General features: G+C 39.7%; 2 protein-coding genes across 2 annotated transcripts; one reads left to right on the top strand and one right to left on the bottom strand.

The window, feature by feature from the left end:
- The first annotated feature begins 3654 nt into the window (after positions 1–3654).
- On the top strand, positions 3655–16766 carry LOC128362481 (NAD(P) transhydrogenase, mitochondrial-like). Its single transcript, XM_053323220.1, has 21 exons — positions 3655–3963; positions 4694–4923; positions 5057–5256; positions 5362–5449; positions 5687–5775; positions 5885–6072; positions 6696–6829; positions 6917–7108; positions 7625–7775; positions 8362–8523; positions 8634–8744; positions 8846–8991; positions 9864–10059; positions 10787–11020; positions 11460–11620; positions 12061–12240; positions 12351–12510; positions 14161–14242; positions 15345–15463; positions 16186–16301; positions 16402–16766. Exons 1-21 carry the CDS (start codon positions 3837–3839, stop codon positions 16546–16548), a joined length of 3213 nt encoding a protein of 1070 aa, XP_053179195.1. The 5' UTR covers positions 3655–3836; the 3' UTR covers positions 16549–16766.
- A 417-nt stretch (positions 16767–17183) lies between these two features.
- dtwd1 (DTW domain containing 1) lies at positions 17184–21218 on the bottom strand. The gene is made up of 5 exons (XM_053323255.1): positions 20971–21218; positions 18956–19271; positions 18623–18760; positions 17570–17858; positions 17184–17424 (listed from the first exon to the last, which is right to left on the bottom strand). Exons 2-5 carry the CDS (start codon positions 19211–19213, stop codon positions 17195–17197), a joined length of 915 nt encoding a protein of 304 aa, XP_053179230.1. The 5' UTR covers positions 19214–19271; positions 20971–21218; the 3' UTR covers positions 17184–17194.
- Positions 21219–21834: the final 616 nt, after the last annotated feature.

The following is a 21834-nucleotide window of genomic DNA, read 5'->3' as shown; positions in this document are numbered from 1 at the left end:
TTAGTACATATAGTATTAGTAACTACATTTAGTAAGTAGGATTTCAAGTGCATTTTTATTAGTAATTTAGTATTGTCAAGTACTTCTAACCACTGCTGAATTGAATCTAGTTACAACTCAGGGTTCAGTATTGGTCGTCCAACAATTTGTAGCTTTACATGCTTCATTGTCGCTTTGGCGCCACCTTGTGTAAGGAAAACAAAATGCAGCAAGTATAAATTTAATACAAATAAAACCCTGTGTGAAAAAAGGAGATGCAAAAGACAACTAAGAGGATAATATGGAGTCTGTCAGAAAGGTATACATCAGCTGCATTAAGCAAGCTAAAGATTCTTTTGAATAATACTCAAGTCAAATGGTTAAATCTACATTGAACAAAAAAAAAAAAAGCAGAGTGCCTCTTGGATCTGACAAGAATGGATGTGACTTGATGCAAAGGTAGGCAGTATATCCACAAAAAAAGGGAATGAATTCCCAAAGAAATCAAGGCACACTGTTTCATCAGATCTCAAAAGTTTGAAAGCTTTTCAGATTTATTATAGTGGCTGCAGGATAAAAACACAGACACTCCAGTCTTCCTCGGGGTCAAACAATCACACACTCAGAGAAGTGAAGAAAGAAGAAAGAGAAAAAGGAAATGACAGAAAGGAAAGAGAAGAAGAAAAAGGGAAAGGAGATGAAAGAGAATGCCATCAGAGAAGAAGGAGAAGAGGAGAGAGGAGTAACATCTTTTCTCCCTTCACTCCTACACCCTTATCCTCTTACCCACTACCCCCTACCCTCTTACCCCTTTACCCCCTGACCCTCTTGCAATATGTTTTTCACAGGATGTCGAAGTCATGACCCACCCTATTCTGCCCCTGATTGGCTTACCCTACCCTCTTGCCTCCTTCCCACACCCTTTTACCCCCATCTGTGTCTGTTTCTGTCATAACATAAATAAAAAACTGCCACCACGACAGCTTGACAGCAAAGTTTTCAGATATTTACGTTGTTTTACACTCTGTAAACTGAAAATGAACTTTCACTTTCACTTTAGCACAATGTGACATGATTGTGGAGCCTGGAGGCTTTTATGGCAGAGAAATACTGCCCTCGACTGATCGAGGTTTAGTACTATGTAACACTACATTTATCATTCATAGACTTGAACGTCCATGTGAGCGTTTTATGTAGTATTCACAAAAAGGAGATTGAAAGTTGAAGGTTAAGAACACAAACAGACCATCTGCTCACTTATTTTATGGCCCTACGTTATGTGACTTTTAGAGATTCAGTTCAATTTGTTGGACTAAAGTTTGCATGATAGTATATGACAACATGGTAACTACAATAATAATATAGAAAATAGTAACAAGTTGAACACTATTACTAAGACAAGAACTAACAATTTAGACAAAAAACAAATGCACATTTTAATTACTAACAAGGTTTTCTATGGAAACAGAGTAGGCCATAAACTGTAGCATTCAACTTTCTCTTGTCTTGCTATATAAAACAAGGGATCTCTGTCTGTCTGTCTGTCTGTCTGTCTGTCTGTCTGTCTGTCTGTTTGTCTGTCTGTCTGTCTGTCTGTCTGTATGTTTGTCCTTCACATATTTCAAAAACCAAAAATCAAAAACCATCAGATGTACATTATACCTGGCATATGTATTACTGGGGACCCAAGGATGTGCAATGTGGAGACCTAAGTGGTTTGGATGAATAATTCTTGAGAAATATATAAAAATACCTAATAAACAACACTGAATTGTTTTTCCTCTGGCTATGGAGTCAATGATACCAATATGGACAGAGCCACTCTGCCATTACATCCATAGTGTTAATGACTTGAAAAAGTTTAAGAGATTTTACAACTTTTACATGTAAATGAATGTCTGCTACATTCAAACCTTGAATGTCCTTCACATCTTGCCAAACGAGTTCACACAATGCTGATTAAACTGATCACAACCAGATAAATCTCTCAGTACTTCAAAGTATACAGAGTTTTAAAATCTCGTTTCAGTATGTGTGTCTTTCTCTTGTATTACTGAAGACCTAAGAGTATCAACATTTTGGACATGTGACATGTCCCATATTGATAAGCTTTGAATAAACAAGTCAATTAGCAGCTTAGCTCCATGTGTGAGTGCAACTGGGGTTGTTTGATATTTAAACACAGTCACATCACAGCGGGGCAAAACTTCTGGGCTCTGACTTCCTGAGCGGGACAGTGGTACGTAACCCACTCACTTAAACTGCCTGAGAGTAAAGAATGAGCATACTCACAAAAATTTGGCTTTGTATATAGTTGTATCATTCCCTATCATTGAGAATAGGGAAAAGAGTAAGGAAAAATAAGTAGATAAATGTAAATAAATTACATTATAAAATAAATGAAACATTTGAAATAAACACAAATAAAGTAATTTATTATGCAATAAAAACATTTATATAAATAGATATTTTTTTATTTTCTATATATTTCCACATTTATTTATTCTTTTATTAATTTCTCTTTATATTCCCACTTCAATATTTCCACATTCATTTTGATCTTTTTTATGGCACTACCATGCCTCCATATCTATCCAGGGTTCATGCTGATATAGCTATAGCTGGAACTATTACCAGAGACATTATTTGCTATTACTGTCATGGAGCCATCCTTAGTGGTGTTTTTTTTTTTTTTTTTTTTTTTTTTTACACCTGTGTTTTTCATCACCACTTCACATCGTGGTGATTTTTGCGCGAGATGGGCTATCGCGAGACTTCCAGATGTTTTTAGTAATTAAATGATGTGTTGATAAATATATTAAACTTGTAATTAGCAGGTAATCTGACTGAATTTTGATCAGCTTCTGCAGGTTGTTTATCTGCCTCAAGGGTGGTTTTGAGTGGAGCCACGTGGTTTGCTATTTATACATAAATAGAGCAGCAGCGTTATCAAAACTGCGGAAGGTCGTCTGTCCGTCCGTCGGTGTGTCCCTGTGTGTCCCTGTCTGAGGCTGTCTAAGGCTGTCTAAGTGAGGTTTGGTCAGGACGTCTCACAAGTGACCCTGCTGCTGAGGGAAAGTTCAACCATAAACCTGCTCTTTCTGGAAACCTTGAAAGGCAAGTTTGATAATAATGCCATAAAGCAATAACTTATTGTGATCAATGACTTCATGAGACAGGAAGGGCACTGATTGACCAGCTGATTTTGTGAGTGAGTGAATGAATGAATGATTGAAAACTTGAAAATAGATCACCAGTAACACGTGGTCTGCCTCAAATATTCTTCAAATCAGCAAACCAAGCAGAGTATTAGACATTTCCACACTCTTATTTGTTATTTTGGGAATGCATATGTATGTTTGTTAGGAGTGAAGTGTCTTTAAAAAACAGACATATATTTTTACAGTTTGCTTGTGTTTGAAGGTGCCTGTGTCATTGTTTGGGTCCTAAGTCGTCTCCTCTTGCCCTGGATCATTTTATGAGAACACTGATTTCTCTTTGCCTGGTTCTCTCTGCTCCTGCTCACAACAACCAGGCCAGACTTGGCACAGTTTCCCTTATGCCGTCATAATTCCAGATCTCGCGAACAAGCCCGAAGTGTGTAATCAACCCTGGTCCCTGTGTGAGTGTGTGTCGTGTCCTGTAGAGCTGAAATGTCACTCTGGTGTCTGTAGGCCTCGCAGCACAGATAGCCTGAGTTTGTGTCTGAGGGGCTCAGGATTTATTTGGGAGGGATTATAATGTGCTTTGTTATCTGACAGCTGATGCAGAAGTAGTGTTAACTTATCACTTATCTCTGCTTGTTTGTGTTAAGATTCAAGAGCCAGAGGGACTCTCAGGGCAGACACTCAGTGGCCATGTCGACCCTCCTGCGCTGCGTCTCTACTTCTGCCATTTTTTTCCAGAGAGGGGTCCGTCAGAAGTTACCTGGAAAGAGGCATTTCAGGACTTTCCCTGTGTTATGGGACCAAAAGGCCTCTAAAGGTAGGAAATGTACAGCTCAAATAAAATCTCTCTGCTTAACCTTACAGTATTTCTGCAGAGGACAGCCTGGGTCCGCATGACTTTGTTTGGTCTGGATTTCTTCTGTGTCTGAGTTGAGGACAGAGAGTTCATTCAAGGACACACTCCTTCTAGCCAGAAGAATGGAAAACTCCACAGATCATGAACTGTTTTCCGCAGGTTGCTAGACATGTACCCAAAATAGGGAATGCTGTTGTAAACCAGGCTGTGAGTACGCTCGCTGTGCTGCTAATTTGTGAGAACATATGAGAGGTCAGATAAAGGTGACATGTAAAAGTTTAACAGCAGTCTGGCAGATTCTGTTCAGACCTTTGTTGATGGAATCAGTGTTGTTCGCAGGGCCCTTGTCAGCAAGTGTTTGTGAAAGTTTTGCGAGTTACTGAGTGCTTTTTAAGTTTGAATTTTGAGTGTGGCAGTGTGGCAGTGCAGGCCTCTCTGTGTGTGCTGGCTCGGAGCCAATCACCTGCTAATAATGTCTCCATGGCGGCGAGGTCACCATGCCGTGTATGGAGAGAAATGTGTAATCTGACACTGTTCCCGGCCACACAATCTGAGCTGTACATGCATGCTTTCCTGTGTTGTTGCGTAAAGTGACAAAGAATAAAAGTTATTTTAGTTTTTACTATGAGGAAGCCCTGTCATGGTATTAAATCTATGTAGTTGAGCCTCAACTCTCTGCTTGTGTCTCCAGGTGTGCTCTACAAGGACGTGGTTGTTGGAGTTCCTAAAGAAACGTTACAGAATGAGCGCAGAGTGGCGTTGTCACCCGCTGGCGTGCAGGCACTCGTCAAACAGGGCTTCAGGGTGCAGGTGGAGAGTGGAGCTGGAGAGGAATCCAAGTTCTCTGACCAGATGTACAAAGAAGCTGGAGCCACCATCACTGACGTCAAGGGAGCCCTTGGCTCAGACCTGGTCCTCAAGGTTTGTTGACCTCTGCCATTGTTTTTTTTTTAACAATTAGGCCGCAGGTTGGCTCCATGTGAACAAGCATATTAATAGATATCTGGAAAGAATAAAGTTTGCACTCCTGAATTATATTTTTGTTCTGCTGTAGGTTCGAGCTCCCAGTTTGACTGAGGCAGACCTGCTGAAGCCCAAGTCCACCCTGGTGAGCTTCATCTATCCAGCTCAGAACCCAGAGCTGATGAAGAAGCTATCAGAGAGACAGAGCAATGTGCTGGCCATGGATCAGGTGCCTAGAGTCACCATCGCACAGGGCTACGATGCACTCAGCTCCATGGCGAACATTGCTGGGTGAGGAAGTAATAAAATATGTGGTTGCATGCAGATAGAAACATGGTTATAGCTGCTGAAGAATGTCTGGTTGCAGTAGATGTGACTTAGATGTTTACTTTGTAGGTACAAGGCTGTGGTTCTGGCTGCCAATCACTTTGGCAGGTTCTTCACTGGTCAGATCACAGCTGCGGGAAAAGTGCCACCAGCGAAGGTAACTGTTGACATATTTTGCAGTTCAACATGAGTGATTGTGTGTTTTAGTTTATAATGCAGCTGGTTATTGAAAGCACAAAATATTGCACTTTTGTGATAATGTAATTTAACGCTCTTTCTTTCTACAATTTTTCCCATTTGTCTCTATTATACCTCAAATAAAATGTTTAATAGTAAACAGCTCCAATCTCTTCATAGTCAAAAGTATCTCCAGTAATACTTCCGTTGCACACAGGTCTTGGTTATTGGAGGTGGAGTGGCTGGTTTAGCAGCAGCAGGGGCAGCCAAGTCGATGGGAGCCATTGTCAGAGGATTTGACACCAGGTATAAGATGAAGGGGGATTTGGGGCATTAGACCACACTAGTCTGTAGGAATAAAGAGTGATTACGGTTGTGATGATTGAGAATAACCGAACTCTTTCCTGACTGTCAGACAGGCAGCTCTGGAGCAGTTCAAGTCGTTCGGAGCAGAGCCTTTAGAAGTGCACCTTGAAGAGTCAGGCGAGGGAGTTGGAGGTTATGCCAAAGAGATGTCTAAGGAGTTCATTGACGCTGAGATGGCTCTGTTCGCCAAACAGTGTAAAGAGATCGACATTCTCATCAGCACTGCCTTGATTCCAGGTCAGTCGCTTTGGCACCATTACCTTTCAAACCTATATTAAGCCTGTTTATGTATGTTTTTAAAATTAACATTACACTTCTAATTTGGTTGTTTTAATCGAAAAGTTGTTCATAGTGAAGAAGACTGAGAATTACATTTCTATAGGAGCTTTTAAGCCTCTTTAAACTTGTTGTATTGTGTGTCTGAGTCTCAGCTGCTCCCTTTAACGCATATCAGAGGAAAAAAAAGCTTTGATAAGCCCACTGTATGTTTCCAGCCAAGAACTAAATGACAGTGAGATAAAGTTACAGTTTGCGTCTAGAACAAAGATTATAATTTAGCAGCTAAAGAGATTAGAGTTGATATTGTGGAGACCAAACCACATCTAAAGGGAGAATGAATAGTGGACTTAAATGTATAACTTGGTCAGAAATAACACTCCAAATTAAAGCTAATATGGATCTGTTTGGTAATTCTGTAAGTGGGCACTTAATTGCAAACCGGTTAGTCGTAACAACTAGCGATTTAATCATGGCTGTGTGCATGTCAGCTTGTTTTGATGATTTTTTTGCCATCTAATGGCCAGAAATTGATGAATGCGTCTTCAATTTGGATTAATTCCTGTTTTCTTGTCCCCATGCAGGAAAACGGGCCCCCATTCTGATCAAGAAGGAGTTTGTGGACACGATGAAGGAGGGCTCTGTGGTGGTGGATCTGGCTTCGGAGGCTGGGGGCAACATTGAGACCACCAGGCCTGGAGAGATGCACATTTACAAGGTGAGCGTTCCCTCAGGTTCTAGTAGCAAATAAAATAAATCCAACGTAAAATGTACTGATGATATACTTGCCTTTTTTAATAATCAGAATGTAACGCACATTGGCTACACGGACCTGCCCAGCCGCATGCCCACCCAGGCCAGCACTCTGTATTCAAACAACATACTGAAGCTGCTGAAGGCCATCAGCCCAGACCAGGAATACTTCTACTACGAGCCTAAGGAAGAGTTTGACTATGGAACAATTGACCATGTCATTCGTGGGACTCTTGTTATGAAGGTGGGTTTTTACAATTGGCAGCCTCCATCTCCACTGGCATCCCTCCCTCTCGGCTTGAGGTATCAGATCCTGTCATGCTAGGATACTGCGCCAAATGAGTACTAAAAACCTAATCCCAGCTGGGAATAGCTCACATTGGAACCCAACAAGAATGTTATGAACGTTTCAAAATATACTTTTCCAGGAATTTTGGCTTTGACAGATTGTTTATGGCAGGAAAAGCATGCAACCTCAACAGGACATATCAGTTTACCCCTTGTTAAACTAAGCATTATTCAAGCCCCTTAAAAGAGAATTTATCTTTCAAAACCACTGGTAACTGGTTCGTGATTGCTGTTTGTTCAGTATAATCTCCCCTATGCAGTCCATGACTTTGTATTTTGAGTGCTCCCACCATCCAGCCGAGGTCTCCCACAATGCAAGACTCCAAAGGCTTGATGTCTCTTTCTCACGCAAAAACCTCTGTTTCCTCTGTGTTCTCACACTGCTCCTCTTGTGTATTTCTGATGCGTCCAGGAAGGCAAGAACATATTCCCAGCCCCCCTGCCTAAAACAACCCCCCCACCACCAGTGAAACAGAAATCAGTCGCAGAGTTGGAGAAAGAGAAAGTAGCTGCGGTTTCTCCCTTCAACCGCACTCTGAACTCTGCTGGCGTCTACACTGCAGGTCTGAAACAGATGCACACAGCAATGCAGAAATATTAAGACCAGGACATTTTATGCAACTTCATGATTCTAGAAGAAATGTACATGAGATTAAAACAATTACACCTAAAAACAAACATGTAAACGTTTATGGTTAAGTCAAGACAAATTGTATACATAATGTATTCAATGTCAGTTAATCAATTTTTATCTGTATCAATTATTAATCTGTAATATTTTGATTCAGGGTGTCATTTGGAAAGGTTTGACTATTTAAAAATGTTAATTGAAAATAATGAGTCTTTCTTGCAAAGAACATTGAGGTCACTAGATCTTAATGGGACTTCTGAATGTAGGCAATCTATCATAATCAAGCACAGTTGTAATATATTGCTCAGTAAAGTATGGCATAAGTGCAGTTCCTAAAAGTTTTAGAGAAAATATCATTCACACTTGCGTACATTGTTATGAAAATGTAGAAGTTAATCATTATATTGATTTCCTGATTTTTAAAAATAAAAGCAGACTAGGAACATAACAACTGCATAACAGCAATGGAAAGAACTGTTTGCAGCCATACAAACATAACAAGAACAACTCTCTTGTAGGTCTCTCCACCTGTCTCGCTCTGGGCATCATCTCTCCCAACGCAGCCTTCACTCAGATGGTGACGACCTTCGGCCTGGCAGGGATTGTGGGATACCACACTGTGTGGGGCGTGACACCTGCTCTTCACTCACCTTTGATGTCTGTCACCAATGCCATCTCCGGTCAGAATTCGAACCTCATCACAGAATATGAAGCATTACGGGCAGGTTTAGAAATGTGGTCTTGGGGACTGGAAGTAATTCCGTGGCTCTTCTGCATGTTTCTCTGTCAGGTCTGACCGCAGTAGGAGGTCTGGTTCTGATGGGTGGAGGTCTCACACCCTCCAGCCTACCTGAGACTCTCGCTCTGGCTGCTGCCTTCGTTTCCTCCATCAACATTGCTGGTCTGACCGAAAACACTTTAACAAAACACTTTTATTATAGACAACAAGATGTATTTCTCCCCATCAAACAAAACTCTTTGTTTGTGTTGTGTACATTGCAGGTGGTTTCCTGATCACCCAGAGGATGTTGGACATGTTCAAGCGACCCACTGATCCTCCTGAGTACAACTACCTGTACCTGCTGCCTGGAGCTGCATTTGTGGGGGGTTACGGAGCTTCAGTGGCATCTGGATATCACATTGAGCAGGTGACAGGATTTATATCTTCTTTCTACTCACATTGTTCTCACTAAACACACTGAGTGGCAGAGTATGTGGGGCTCAAGACAATTGTGGATGTGTTCAAAAAAAAGTTATCAACTCAGAAAACAACATCTACAACTGCTCCCAATCCTGTGCAAGATGAGAAGTCTTCACCCCAATGCAATATAAAGCTAAAAAAAAAGAGTGATAAGGTAGTGGACTGGAGAGGGAATGTTAATCATCTCTACAACAAATCTGTATCCTCTTTTCAAAGAGGGAGGCAGTACTCCCCAGGGGGGGCTCCAAACAGTTTTTGGGAGAAGCTCAGTGTTGAAGTGATTAAATATTAGTTATTAAAAGACACACAGCCTAAATGTGTGTGTGATCTGGTTTAAGAGATATTTCAGAGACACAGTATTTTGGGGGAATTTTACTGTTTTTTGTTTTGTGTTTTTTTGCACTTTCCCAGAGTCAGAAACTTATAAATGACTTCAGACAGACTTTTTCATGTATTTGTTTCAGTCTGAAGTATGTCAAAAAGCAATATCAAGCTATTTTGGCTCAATTGTTGATTGTCTATGAGATCAAATAACATAATCATGATCCCGTAGGCATCCAGAAATTGAGTTAAACTAAGCAAGTAAACTAAAGGGAGGGTGAAGGGGCGCCTTTTTCCTAAGCTTTGTCTGAGGAGAGGCCCACAGTCCCAGACTCTGAAAACCCCTTTTCTAATCCACCTCTATAATTTTATTGAGTATTTCAATTAAAGTTCAAGAAAGTTGTTTCATTACAAGTGTTTATTCCTCATATCCTCTTAATCTTGTAGCTGTGATTTAGGGTCACTAAAATAAAACTGACTCGTGTTTGTTCACCCCAGATGATGTACTTGGGCTCGGGCATGTGCTGTGTCGGCGCACTGGCAGGCCTCTCAGCACAAGGCACCAGTCGCTTGGGCAATACTCTGGGCATGATGGGAGTGGCGGGGGGCATCGCCGCCACCCTTGGTGCCCTCAAACCTTCCCCAGAATTGCTGTCACAGATGTCGTTGGCTATGGCCACTGGAGGAACTATGGGTGGGTCCCAGTTTGAGATAGACATAAAGCCCTCATGACAGATGTTCCTTTCCTTTGTTGTATGCTGCTTGATTGACTGCAAGATAATTTGTTTTTGGGACTGGGAACTCACCAACAAGTCAGCTCTGTGTTTCAGTCTCCATTTTAAAAAGAAACAAAATTAATAAATCGTGGTCATTGCTCCTTTTTTGAAGTCTAGCAGTTTGTTTGGAAATGTACAGGACCATCATGAATGAGTTACATGTTATTAACTTGGCATGCGACTCCTCCCGACTTTGAAGAGTTGTGAATGTTTTCTAACTCATAACAGAACATCAATCATCCTGTCCAAATACCAAAATGAGTGGATTTCGTCATCATGTCTGAATGTTGTACATGTTAATAGTAATTTAATAAAGCAGGATGATAAATTATGTCAGACTCAACATGCGCACACACACAAACATCACAGCATGGTGTTTAATTAGTAACCCCATGTTTTTGAGAAAACGCACTTAAATACTAAACTCTTTTGAGTGGCTTTGAGGACCAGGCCCCATTTGTTAAGAGCCAAGTACAGTCATCTGCCTCTTAAACATTTGCTCTTTTTTTTTTTTCTTTTAATATGTATACTTATAAATGTTTGTGCATGAGAAGTTTGGCGTCTGGTGCTTGATTTAGCCAAACATAGTGACTCACAAATTTCTTTCTTTCCCTCTTTTTGGCTGACCCTCATATCTCGATGCAGGGTTGACCATTGCCAAGCGTATTGAAATCTCAGACTTGCCGCAGCTCGTGGCAGCCTTCCACAGCCTTGTGGGGCTGGCAGCGGTTCTCACCTGCGTTGCCGAGTACATGATTGAGTACCCCCACCTGGATGGTCACCCAGCTGCCGGTATGATCAAGACCGTGGCATACCTGGGCACTTATATTGGAGGTGTTACTTTCAGTGGATCACTGGTGGCCTACGGCAAGCTTCAAGGTACTGTATTTTACTTTAAATATATTTTTAGCATTCACAGTGTAAAAGTGCATATAGACTTTGTACATGAGACAAATTATGAAGCGGACTGTCTTTTATAAGTCACACAAATAGCTACACACTGTGCTCTACAAAACAAAGATCAATCAATCCAAATATATAACGTTCCTATAGTAAATCCAGGCCAGAACTGAGTTTGTGTGCATGTGTCAGCTGTCACTAATTTACGTTATAGTGCGATTGATCAAGAGGAACACATGAAAAGCTTTCTGGTAATTTGGGCAGTGTCTGTGGTTGGTAGAGGGCTGCGGTCTGATTTGTGGATGGACAGCTGATTAGAGGTTCAAGTGTTTTATTAAATTATTTCCTTAAGCCATGTGGAACAACTGCATCAATTTAGGTTTCCCTCAAAATGTTTTTGTGTTTGTTTTTTCTCCAGGCGTCCTGAACTCCGCCCCTCTGATGTTGCCAGGGCGCCACATGTTAAATGCTGGTCTGATGGCAGCATCAATGGGAGGCATGATTCCCTTCATGCTCAGCTCCAGCTATGGCACAGGCATGGGATGTCTACTTGGAGTGTCTGGCCTTTCCACTGTTATGGTGAGTTGTCACTGAAAGTGAATGAAAGGTAGCGCTTCTCATATTTTGGTTTCAGAAAAAAATGTAATCAATTCATTTGGAAGACGTCAATTTATTGTTTCAGAACATGAATCTCTTTTACATCAGATAATTAGATAATATTCATTAGTAACAGTAACAGCTTGCACCTATTCAGTGTTTGCAACTCTACATGCTGAGTGATATGTTCTAGTATACAATAATGGTAAAATACATTAAAAATGTCATTTTTATAGGAGGTAATGCACAATCTCAAACTCAGTTGTTGATATTTAAGAGTAGGTAGACATTCACACCATAATTATCATATTGTTGCATTATCTTTTGAAAACATACACCAACAAAAAGTTGGTTTTAATTAGTTTAAGCAGCTCAAATGTTTTGACTAACCCCTTGTTTTATTTTGTCCAACTTCCCCATAGGGTGTAACCCTGACAGCAGCCATTGGGGGCGCTGACATGCCCGTGGTCATCACCGTGTTGAACAGCTACTCTGGATGGGCGCTCTGTGCTGAAGGTTTCTTACTTGACAACAATCTTATGACCATCGTTGGAGCTCTGATTGGCTCCTCTGGTGCCATCCTCTCGTACATCATGTGTGTTGTAAGTAGACATACACATCCAGTCCTATGTGCACACACATCACTCCCACCATCCTACTGGTTAGTAGATCACAATTATGAGCCTAAGTTATTGTTCCTCTTTCTTCAAAGGCAATGAACCGCTCCCTGCCCAATGTGATCCTGGGTGGGTATGGCACCACCTCCACAGCGGGTGGTAAGCCCATGGAGATTGTTGGCACTCACACTGAGGTCAACGTGGACCAGACCATTGACATAATTAAAGAAGCCAACAACATCATCATCACACCAGGTACATACTGTACATGTAACACAAGATACCTCCTCTTCAGCTTTTATTCATATTGGCTCCCCTGACAACAGCTGTATACAATAGATCAAACATTTTGGCTGGTAAAAACATTTCTTTGTGAAGACCTTGTATAAGGTCTGAAAATAGGCAAAATTTATATTTTTGAGTAAAACTAAGACATCCAAGTGTTACTGTCTCAAAAAGTTACCTATTGGTGTGGCAAGGCAGTCTATTTTATCAGCTGCAGACTAAACCAGATTTTTTTTTATAAAAAAAAAAAGCTCCTCATTGGCAGAAAGTGCAGACGATGAAAAAGACCTGAGCCTTTGGGAGAAAGTTGTAGAAAGACTTTTTTGAATTGACATCAGAGACTAAGGTGAACCACAACTGTAACATTAGATTGTCTGGGCTGAATGGATCCTGCATTCAACTCCAGCTGCAGATCTTCAGACTGTCTGTATCAATAAAATCACCTATCTCTCTCATCTGATTAACTTCACTCAACAGAAGGGTTGAGCCTGACTGCTCTGCCAAAAGCGGGATCAAAAATATTTATACAGCAGCTCCAAGAAAGTTAGATGTTCGACAAAGAGTTTGGAAATGGTCAGTATCTTGGACTAGTTGAAATGATAATTAAATTCAGGATATTGAAACATGATGACCAAAAGGGGGAGCAGTTTGCCCACAAATGATCCCACAGCCAACTGGTAACACACATAAATAAAGAGAGTGTGTCAGTACATGTTTGTTAGTGAAGAGTAGAGGATGATGAATTTGATTTTTTGAGTGTGACATGATGATAACCACATCTTGATTATTAAATAATAAATGCCAAACTTTCCTGACAACTGATGAGTGGCCTGAATGAGAGCAACCACTCAGAATAACTTGGATACTTGGGTTGCCGTTGTTTTCCAATGGCTTAAAACCAACGCAAGGACAGCTGTGTGGTCCAACATGCTGATTTGATTAGAGAAACAGTGAAAAGTCATAAGAGCTATTGATTCCAGACTCAAAACTTCTCCATGCGCTGTCAACAACAAAGCACGGCAGTGAGGAAACAGAAGGCTCCAGTTGTCTGGGGAATTAGAAGATACGGGTTACGGGTGACTGGCTTCAAAAAACTCGATTAGGGGTAATGCTGAACTCTACAAGGTACCCGACCGCCAGGGTTAAAAGGGGGTTATACAGACACAGGGAAAGGAGTTCTTTGCACGCAGGGGACTCAAATGCACACCACACTAAAGTTTTCCTTTAGAAAAATGTCTCTCAGACCATTGAAACGCTATGATTTAATACAGAGAGGAGACTTGTGGTGGATGAGGAAAAGGAGAGGACAAAAGAAGGAATGAAGGATTGAGGATTCACTGGTTTTAATGTTGTTGGACTCTGGCTGTGTAGCTGTCCTTTTATTTAAGAAGAATGAACAATAATGTGTCAATGTGTCAAATGGCTTATTTAAGCCAATAGAGCAATAACCAGATCACAAATCTAGAATAGGAAATGTTATTGGAGATTTAAGAAACCCAAGGGATTATAAAATCTCTGGATGCTGGTAAAATATTAAGATGATTATAGCATAAAATTAGCACATAACTTGTTATTGTTATTGGCTATTGTATGCTCATTCTCTGTATATTATTCGTTTAGGCTGGGGTTTGTGTGCAGCAAAAGCCCAGTATCCTATTGCAGACATGGTGAAGATGCTGAAGGAACAAGGCAAGACTGTCAGGTGAATGTCGTCACTCACTCTTCACTCTTGCTTTAAATGTTCTGTATAAACAAGTTTACTGCTGCTCTGATGACCTCCATGGGTTTGTTTGCGAGGATCTAACACTTTAAAAACCTCACTAAACCTTTTTTAATGAGGCATTTTGTGCAAAAACAATGTTCAACACTTGATGTGGTCAGAATCTGCATTACCCAAAGTAATTACATTAAAATCAAATCTGAACTGGTTAGAGTCGGTGCATTTTAAGTTGCGTTACAGAGGATTGCACTAGTCAGGGGTTAGTGAATTTATTTTCTTACATCGACATCTTTTTGTGATTTTTTTCCTTTTATTTATATATTGGTAAGATGCTGGATTGCTGTTTTTAAACATAGTCAAAGTTACAAAACATGAGGGGAGCATATGTAAAAAAATAATGCCGGCAACTCAAAGGCCAATTCGTCAGCCTTCTATGAAAGCTTAACAACAACAACAAAGTTGCCTATTCTTCCTCCTCGTGATGATGTCAGATCATTTGTGCATGCCCACAAATGGCCGTCCATTATGCATCCTTTCTTGCTACATTGTTCCTTAGGTTATTGACATATTTCAGATCAGATTTCAGCTCAACCATGTATGCATGTAGTTGAGAAGTTCATCAAAATTAGAAGTTAAAACATCTTCTCCAGTACTTCTCAAAGTAGAAAACTGTATTTGTATTTGGGAAATTGAAATTTTTAGTCAAGACTTAGTTAAATCCTGCTACTATCCATCAGGACAGAGTGGGCTCATCGGGCCGAGGGCCTTAAAACAGCCTGTCACAAACGGAGGCTGAACTGCAGGGCTGCATGAAGAGCCAATATAAGATAAACAAGGGGTTGTGTTTTTTCTTTTAAACTGTAAATCATTCAAAGATATAACCATAGCCCCCCAAAATAAAAATATAGACCTGGAACTGTACCTGATACTTTCCCTTTAAAATCATTAGCAACAGTCTACTTATGATTCAATAAAGGAAAAATGTAAGAAGAAAATTAGTAAGTGCTTCCTTTGTTTTCGCACTGAGTTTACTGGAACAAATGAATTCTGACAAACAGTTATATTTTGCTTTTGTCTCCATCAGATTTGGTATCCACCCAGTGGCTGGACGTATGCCAGGCCAGCTGAATGTCCTCTTGGCTGAGGCCGGTGTACCCTATGACGTGGTTTTGGAGATGGATGAGATTAATGATGACTTCCCAGGTAAACTTGTTTTTTTCCCCAGATTTTCCAGCAAGACAGCTGTTAGAACATCTACGATGACACGGTTGTCACTTTGGCAGGGAGGTGTCGGCTAAAATTACTACATCCATTGTGTGTAATAATCGCATCTTCCTTTTCATCTCATCTTGGAGCAGCCTGGAGTTTTGTCTTGATATTTAGACATGCCATGTTATCAGGGCAACAGTCTTGTTTTCTTAGCAACCAGACATGCAGTCCGAGACACATGGTTCTGTTTATGACAGAGGGAGATAAGTGTGGTGCTGGGGAACCCGAAAATATTGGTGTAATGCAAGAGTTCGATATCTGGTGGTTGGATCACTCTTAATGAGAAGAAACAGCAGGATATAAATGGATAACTTTCTTAAGCTCCACTTTTCTGTTCACCAGACTTCATCAGCTTCACAGAAATGCCTTCTTTTTTCTAACTTAGTGCCTGAAGCACATTTACTCACTAACTGTGAGGAAGACCACAGAGGTAGATTCAGGGGATTATTTTAACTGTTGATGATGTAAATATTTAAAACGGTGTATGTAATATGTAAATAACTGCAAACACTGTAAATATATTTTTAGTAAGTTAGCTCATATGAATGAACTTCTAAACTTACATTAGTAATGATGACTGCAGTGTATGTCACTCGTGGTTAGTTTGTGTCTTTATCTGACTTGTGTATTAATGTGTAAATGTCTGTATCAAACAGAGACAGACTTGACATTGGTCATTGGTGCCAACGACACGGTGAATTCAGCAGCACAAGAAGATCCAAACTCCATAATTGCTGGCATGCCTGTCCTGGAGGTGTGGAAGTCCAAACAGGTCAGTCCTCAGCTTTAAATAATCTTTTATATGTAATGATACATATTCATTTTGGCTGTGTGGTACAAAAAGTGATTATACACACTAAACTTTACTCTAGGTGATCGTGATGAAGCGTACCTTGGGTGTGGGCTACGCTGCCGTAGATAACCCTATTTTCTACAAGCCCAACACATCTATGCTGCTTGGAGATGCCAAGAAGACATGTGACAGCCTCCAAGGCAAGATCAGAGATGCCTTCTACTAGTCACCCCTCACTAGCTTTACTACACGTAGTTATTGAGTCCAGTGACATGCTAACAGATGCTGTATTTCCAGCATTTGACACATACTTTTGGAGAACAGTTATATTAGGTCTGCAAATTATATTCTTAAAGATGCCCAAGATTCAAAGATTTTTCTGAAAGAGACATGTAAAATTCAAAAATATATGTACTGATTTGTAAATAAAAATATTTAAATGTATCTGAACTCTTTCTTTATTTGCATATTTTGTATTTTGATTTAAATAAGAGATTTTTTTAAATGTCAGGATTTTTTTTTCTTCTGGTTAAACTATGACAAGTTCAACCATCTATTTAAAAAAAAAAATAATAATACTTTGCCAAGTTTTTAGTTTGAGGATTTCAGAAATGTTTCTTATATTAAAACATGTATCACATGTTTACCAATGTTACACAATTGTATATCCCTTCTTCTTTTTTGTGTTACAAATACAGTACCAGTTAAAAGTTTAGACTCTCATTCCAAACTTTTTACTGGTACTATAGATGTCCGATTCCCTCACAAGATAAAATATAAATCATAAGTGTCATAACTTGACATACAAAAACTCGGCTCTTCAGTTACAGTTCATAACTAAACTTTATTTCAGTGCTCCCTCATAGCATTCTTCAACACTTTCCAGCTGAGATCTTGGCTTTGTTGACAACTGAGTGCAGGTAGGTGTAGAAGAAGAGAAGATTATCGTACTCTCCCGTGTACTCCTGAGCAAGGCAATTCTCATGGAAGTCCTTGAGGAAATAGTAAATGGCTTCAATAGTAGCAAGGTAAGAGTCTGGTTTGCCTTTCTGACGGCGCCAGAAACATGTTTTCCTCATCTTCAGCTCCACCTTGAGCAAATCTGAAGGAAAGCACATGTCAGTCAGAATATACTCAAGAACAGAGTAATGTTAAACAGTGTTGTGGGTGAAGAAAAGTTACCCCTAATAATCATCAACAGTCAGAGCCCTTTGAAAAGCTGCACAAATGCAATCTTTCATGATTACCTTGAAGTCTCTCGTCTGTGCTGATCTTGGTGGTTTGGTTCCATGTGCTGTCAATGAAGACCACCCTCTGGAGGGGATACACCCTTGACTCCAAGCTTGTTGCCTCATCTGGGGTCCCTGACCCTGGGTCCTCTGCACTGTGTGTGGCATCATGAGCTTCATCATTTTTCAGCCTCTTTAGGCAGGGTCCATCAGAGAAGTCATGTGACCTGCTGTCAGTCCTGTCAAGCAAACACTGAATCATGTCTTGCACTGTGACTGCCTGTGGACCAGGGAACACCAACACTACCTGGAGAGAGCAGACAGACAAGATTCAGAGTGGAACACAATCACACTAACCCAGAGTAGAAAAAGGTTGCTTCTATTTAGGAAGCACTGAGCAAAGGAAAGATAAGACTGAGAAGATAAGACAATTCAATTAAATAAAATGAATTAAAAAGCAAGAAGGAAAAAAAGTAAAAGTATGAGACATATAAATGTATGTTTGTTACAGTCAAGATTTCAGTTCAGCCCTCTGCTAACTTGAAGGATAAAATAATTTAATTGTTTGGCTCTTCTAGACTTACTAAATGTCTTCAGACTGAATGGACCAAATTCTGATAGCGAAAAAAAGTCATTTAGTAGGAATTGTGATGTTTCACAGCCGTAACAGTAGCAATGTAGTTCAACTCACACCAAAAGTTCTACCCTGCAGGTTTAAGGCTACGTAAAATAAAAGTCAAATTACAATATGATTATATATTCTTATTGAGTCACAGAAGTTGATTCAATTTTCAAAATCTATAACCAATGCCACATTTCTTCATAAAAAGGTTGTATATGGATCAACATCCAAAATGGGTTCTTCAACAAAAAATATAGCATAAAGCACAGATACCCTTTATTTACATAAATAACAATGTGACTTTAGTGGATAGTAACTGTATCAAAACATGAAAAACATGAAGTAGCAAGCCAATGTTCAGTAAAATAAGAAAAAAATAAGCAGCAGAAATATGAACCTTAGATGAAGTTAGATGGACTCTACCTTTTTTATTATTATTGTTAACTCACCTTTTCCTTTTCATATTCAGGTATGCAGGGGTAAGTGTATATGGTGACATCATTAGGTGCAAGGATCTTGGCATGAATTGCAGTGCTCTTGCCGTCTGTCTCATTGGGGTGCTTGATGATGTCTATCTTGACAGGAAGCTAAGCACAACACAGAGTATACATTCAGGCCAAGCAGACACTTAAATTTCAACCATGCCATGTGAAATTCTTTTATATTTCTTACATAAAAGAAATGACTTAACGTTTCCCACCACATAAAGGTGCTGCTATTACAGCAGGTCTGTAAAGAGCAGCTCTAAAAGAACAATCAATGAATTTTAACCTCTCACTGACCTTGATTGAGGGGACTTCTTCTATACTGACACCCACTAATGAGCAGCATGTGTAGCAGAAGAACATCCTTGATCCCCCACATTTAGCGCACTTCAACCTGCCCCCTTGCTGTGCTTTCTCCAGCACTGCATGTGATGCCAATTTTAGACCTTGGAGAGGCTGCTTGGCAAGCTCATGAATGTCTGATGAATCACTGGAGACTGTTGTTTTGTCACGGCATGGAGGATGGAGACGCTGTTCTTGATCCAGACTGCTCATGCTTGTTCTTTAAATGTTGAAAGATCAGTGCTGAAGAATGCAGACCCAACAGTCAGAGCTGAACGAGAATGACAAAACAAATGATGTAAATATTAGCAGATGGAAATAATTCAACATTTACATAACTCTGAATGAGAGGGACAAAATAATGTGGAAAACCCATTAAACAAACAAGGTGTTATTATTAAAAAAGGTCATTCAGTGGACTTTTACTTTCCGGCAGATGACTGGAGTAGTGAGATAATGACTATATTTACATAATATGACGAGATAAGATCAAGTCTAGGATTTTAGTCATTGTATGATATGATGTGTCTTACTTTCTGGTAATGGTCATGTCTTTTCCTGGTAATCAGGCTGCACACGAATTAAGTCCAGTAACTAAAACTCCACATAAAATCTAGACTCATATCACAAACTTTTAGTGTAGGGGCACCTCTGAAATGATGAGCTTCCTGATTAACTCAGACTTATAAATTCAGTATCTGCTTTTATAAAACACCTCAATCAAAAGACTTTCTAAGAATTCAAATTTAACTGGATAATATGTTTGCATGTGGGTTGCAAATATGGTTTTATGAGCATGATTTTCTGAATAAAGTCCTTATTTTGATCATTGTTTTGAATTTGTCCTTTTTATTCATTGTTTGCAGTACCTGATAAATTCAACATTCCCACCTAACTATTACACTATTCTAGAGTTACTGAAGCATTTAATTTGATCTACAGACAGCAGTGCTGAGGAAACAGAGACTTGAACTAGAACTTTGGTATTAACGACAGGTGGAGAGTAGCTGGAAAGCACATTTACTAGGTACTGTACTTAAGCAAGTTTTTAAGTACTTTACTTTGACTAGGCATTTCCATTTTATGCTACTTTCTACTCCACTACATTTATTTGGCATCTTTAGTTACTTTTCAGATGAAGAGGACAATATATCAAGCTTTTAAAAAGCAACATATTGTTTAAGATGAAACCAGTGGTTTCCAAACTTTTTGGCTTTTGACGTCTTACAAAAAGCAGCCTGTAGTCAGGGTCACATTTCAGATGTTTGTGAGTTGTTAACAGCTCCACCATATAGTGATTTCTCCCTCTAAACTTCTCACATGGTTTCATTTCAGTACGTGCTCAAACGATCCAATATTTAATATAATATTCATAAAATCAAACATTAGAGAAAAAGTCCAAAAACTAAAACCAGATTTGTTTTAATCAGAACTTTGTTGTTTCTTCTTTCCTCTCCCATTTATCATCTCACGACCCCTCAGAATTTTCTGGCGACCCTTTTGAGGGGCCTCGACCCCAAGGTTGGGAACCACTGGACAAAACCATCTAACTGTATAGAAAGTAGTTAAAACTAGCTCCACCTCCAGCAGCTTACACACTGATGTTTCAGTATCTGATCTACATTGTGATGGTAATACCTATATACTTTCACTTTTAATTATTCTTCATTCAATATAATAGAGTATTTTACACTATTGTACTGGTACTAGACAGTAGAAAGACAGTTGCTTTTAGACGTAGCACGTATAAGTGAGAAAGTTATTGATTGATTGATTGATCGTGGGACCTTAATATAACTAACTGCATACAGCTCAGCAATGAGCATTGTAGCATTTCAAGAGCACAACACGCAATTGGCATATTATATATACGCAGCATTTCTCTGCAGCCTGTTTGCCTGTAGCTTGTATTAGTACCAGCTTGCACGGCTACTGTTTAATGTTAACAGTAAAGGTGAACTTCAGCTTACCACATGTTTAACATCCCGTAGAGTCAGCTAGCAGCCACACACACAGATCATGGTGTTTGGTTTAGCTAATATCAAAGGCAAAAATTAAACAAATGTCGGTGCAGTTCAGTTGAATCGCAGGCAATACGTTATCCACCATAAAGCGTGGTCGACTAACTTCTCACATAACACAACCAGGATGAATAAAACGTAACTTTTGTGCTAAATGCATAGCCTGTATATGCTAAACGATACAAAACAGCATGAGTGTCTTCTTCTACGCCGGAAGTACAGTTCCGTGTGAGCGGAAACAGCGCTCTGCCCGTTGCCATGGTTGCAGGCTACATAAACAAGCACAGGAGGGATTTTACAGGGTTTTAAGTCCTACAAATTCAATATTAAAGTTACCAAAATCTGTACATTGCAGATTTCAAATGCCTTGATGAAAATGTAACAACAGTCTGATTAGACAGACGTTGACCAATTACTTATCAGTAATCAACTTTATTATAAATCCCTTAAGTGTTTTGTCACTGGGATTGCCTGTATTCTATAATGTAAGATGCACACTTGCACACACATTGCATAGCCACTTCCATTATTAATTAGATCAAGCCGGTGTGAAGTGTCTGTGTTGTGTTTGTGTAGCATAGCATTTCTCATCTTTATCATTGCTTCTGCTACACTTTTAGAAAAAGATACAGGAACTAGTATTTGTTCAAAACATTTCTATTTATTGTTCAGTGTTAAATGAGCAAAACTAATTAAGTTTGTAACCTGTTTCTCCTCCGCTGGACTTGCAACCCTCTGTCAAACCATACAGGAGGGGTGCCAAATATGGTAGAGTTGGAGGGGTGTTTTTTGTTGTATGATCCAATTATAGGC

Source organism: Scomber japonicus, chromosome 1, assembly GCF_027409825.1.
Source record: "Scomber japonicus isolate fScoJap1 chromosome 1, fScoJap1.pri, whole genome shotgun sequence".
Lineage (NCBI taxonomy): Eukaryota > Metazoa > Chordata > Actinopteri > Scombriformes > Scombridae > Scomber > Scomber japonicus.
The sequence above is the reverse complement of the archived record's forward strand: the minus strand, read 5'-3'. Positions and strand labels throughout refer to the sequence as shown.